Below are 3,052 nucleotides of genomic sequence, written 5' to 3' on the forward strand. Positions count from 1 at the left end.
AGACTTTAAAGCCATCGCTCAGCATCTTTCTTTCAAACTCCACGTAACCGCCGGCATTTCCATCAAAAACCCGAGGAAAGCGAAACAACGTTTGCTCCAGACGGCAGGACACAGCGAGGGGCACAGCGGCTCCGGGACGCCGTTTGCCCCAGCACCGGGGAAAGCCACGAAGGGGACGTTTTGTCTGTGGCGGTGAGGGAACGGGAACGCCGGGGACAGGGATGCTCCGGGGGTCAGAAGAGCCCGTTAGGGGCTGCGAAGGAGGGGCGGCGGGGCCCGCGGAGGCCGCATCTCGGAACAATGGGAACAATGCGGGTCCGCGGATCGGGGCAGGCCGCCTCCCCGGGCGGCGGCGGGGCGGGCGCGGAGAGGCGCGGAAAGGAGCAGAGACGAGCGGTAGCTGCCCTCCGCCGCCGCCCGGGGGGGCCGCCGGGTGACAGATGGCGGCGCCCGACGGGCCACAAAAGGCGTGGCGGCCCAACGGGCGGGCGCGCGGCCGCATACAAATAAGGGGCGTCACGTGGAAAGGAGGGACACGGCCGCGCCTGACGTGGGCGGCCATATGGCGCGTGCCGCCGGGCGGGGCGGGGCGCGGGGCGGGGCGCAGGCGCGCTGGGCGGTGGCGATCGCCGCCGTGCCCAGGTCCCGGTGCCGGCCCCCCGCCGAGCATCCGCCGCCCCGCTATATAACGGGGGAGCCCGGCGCTGCGCAACCTCGGGAAAAAAAAAACACGCGCCGCCCTCGGACGGAGAGCTGCACCGGGGTTATGAGACCGTCACCGCGCAGGACAGGCTGAGCAACGGAGGTAACGGGAAACCGGGTTCCTCCCGCCCCCCGCGGGAGAGGGGTTGTTGCCGACGGCTACCGGGGTGGGAGAGGAGTCTGCGGGGTCGGGGCGGGAGGGACCTGCCTCTACCGGAGCAGCTTCGGTTTATGTTGTCGCTTGCGGTCGTGGGAACGGCGGTCGCTCCTACCGCTGTGTGCAGGCAGCCGTATGAGTGCACACCTGTATCCATCCGTATACGCACACACATATATGTGTGTATACATATATGTATATAAATGTATATATGCGTCCATGCACACATATAAATATGTGTGAGTACGTCTATACACATACTTATTATATACGTGCTTCCACCTATGCATCACCTAACTTCCAGCTCCCTCTCCTCCGCCGCGGCACCCCACACTCTGGGCCCCAGTAGGCGGGCGGCATTGTTCCTCCCCGCTGTGCCCGGTGCGACTGGGGGACGGTCTCAACACCTCACGAAAGGCCTCCGCGGGGCGCCGGGGAACGATGCCCGTCTGCGGCGGCGGGGATGATGGACACGGAAAGCCGGGACCGTTCCCGCACCTGTTACCGCGGGCGGGAGCCGCAGAGCGCCTCCGCTCGCCACCTCGCCGCGGGCACCCAGAGACAATCCTGGGGGCGGAGGCGGGACCGAGGAAGCCTCGCCGGGAGGGGATGAGCAGCGTCGGTCGGGGGAGCAGGTGCCTGGTGCCCATCGAAGGAGTGGGGGAGCCCCGCGCAAGGCGGCGGCAAGGAGGAGCGGCGGGGACAGGCGTCACGGGTGGCCATTCGTCCCCGTGGGTGTCTTGTGTGTTCCCCCTCCCCGTCTTTCTCCCTCCGCGATTCTACAAATATCAGTTTTTAAAAAAACAAAACAAAACAAAAACGTTTGGTCTGCTTGCGTCGTGTTGCTCGGGCTGTCTCCCGCACACGTAATCTGCTTATATTCCCCGCTAATATCGGCGAGTTACATAATGGCATTTGAACATATGTCAATTTAATAATAAGGCAGGACCGCGGAGACAATTAAAAGTTTGCGCTGGCACCGTGGGGAAGCCGGGGCTTCCCTTGGGGGGGGAGCGCGGGCGGCTTCTCCCCGCGGGTTCCTGCGCGGGGCCGCGGCCGCTGGTCCAGGTGCTGATCCGGCTCTTTTCTGTCTTCGCGGAGCAGGTGCCCACCATGACCAAGTCATACAGCGAGAGCGGGCTGATGGGCGAGCCCCAGCCCCAGGGGCCCCCGAGCTGGACGGACGAGTGCCTCAGCTCCCAGGACGAGGACCACGAGGTGGACAAGAAGGAGGAGGACCTGGAGGGTCTGCACGTCGAGGCCGAGGAGGACTCACTGCGGAACGGCGAGGAGGAAGACGAGGAGGACGACTTGGACGAAGAGGAGGAAGAAGAGGAGGAGGAAGAGGACGACGACCAGAAGCCCAAGAGGCGGGGCCCCAAGAAGAAGAAGATGACCAAGGCGCGCATGGAGCGGTTCAAACTGCGGCGCATGAAGGCCAACGCCCGGGAACGCAACCGCATGCACGGCCTGAACGCGGCCCTGGACAACCTGCGGAAGGTGGTGCCCTGCTACTCCAAGACGCAGAAGCTCTCCAAGATCGAGACCCTGCGCCTGGCCAAGAACTACATCTGGGCGCTCTCCGAGATCCTGCGCTCGGGCAAGAGCCCTGACCTGGTCTCCTTCGTGCAGACCCTCTGCAAGGGCCTGTCGCAGCCCACCACCAACCTGGTGGCCGGCTGCCTGCAGCTCAACCCACGGACTTTCCTTCCCGAGCAGAGCCAGGAGGTGCCGCCCCACGTGGCGGCGGCCGGCGCCCCCTTCCCGGCCCACCCCTACCCGTACCAGTCTCCCGGGCTGCCCAGCCCGCCCTACGGCACCATGGACAGCTCCCACCTCTTCCACCTCAAGCCGCCGCACGCCTACGGCGCTGCGCTCGAGCCCTTCTTCGAGAGCGGCCTGGCCGAGGGCGCCAGCCCCGCCTTCGACGGGCCGCTCAGCCCGCCCCTCAGCGTCAACGGCAACTTCTCCTTCAAGCACGAGCCGGCCGCCGACTTCGACAAGAGCTACGCCTTCACCATGCACTACCCCGCCGCCGCCGCCGCGCTGGCCGCCGCGCCCGCCCACGCCGCCATCTTCCCGGCCGCCGCCTCCCGCTGCGAGATCCCGGTCGACGGCCTGGCGCCCTACGAGGGCCACCCCCACCACGAGCGGGTCCTGAACGCCCAGCTCAACGCCATCTTCCACGACTGA

At 66.3% G+C, this 3,052-nt stretch overlaps 1 protein-coding gene across 1 annotated transcript; it reads left to right on the plus strand.

Moving 5' to 3' along the window:
- Positions 1-796: 796 nt before the first annotated feature.
- On the plus strand, positions 797-3,052 carry NEUROD1 (neuronal differentiation 1; the record flags this gene model as incomplete). The annotated part of the gene is made up of 2 exons (XM_082055448.1): positions 797-805; positions 1,964-3,052. The coding sequence occupies exon 2, from the start codon at positions 1,973-1,975 to the stop codon at positions 3,050-3,052; it is 1,080 nt and encodes a 359-aa protein (XP_081911574.1). The 5' UTR covers positions 797-805; positions 1,964-1,972.

The sequence above is a fragment of the Streptopelia decaocto genome (assembly GCF_964273445.1).
Source record: "Streptopelia decaocto genome assembly, chromosome: 6".
NCBI classification, from domain to species: domain Eukaryota; kingdom Metazoa; phylum Chordata; class Aves; order Columbiformes; family Columbidae; genus Streptopelia; species Streptopelia decaocto.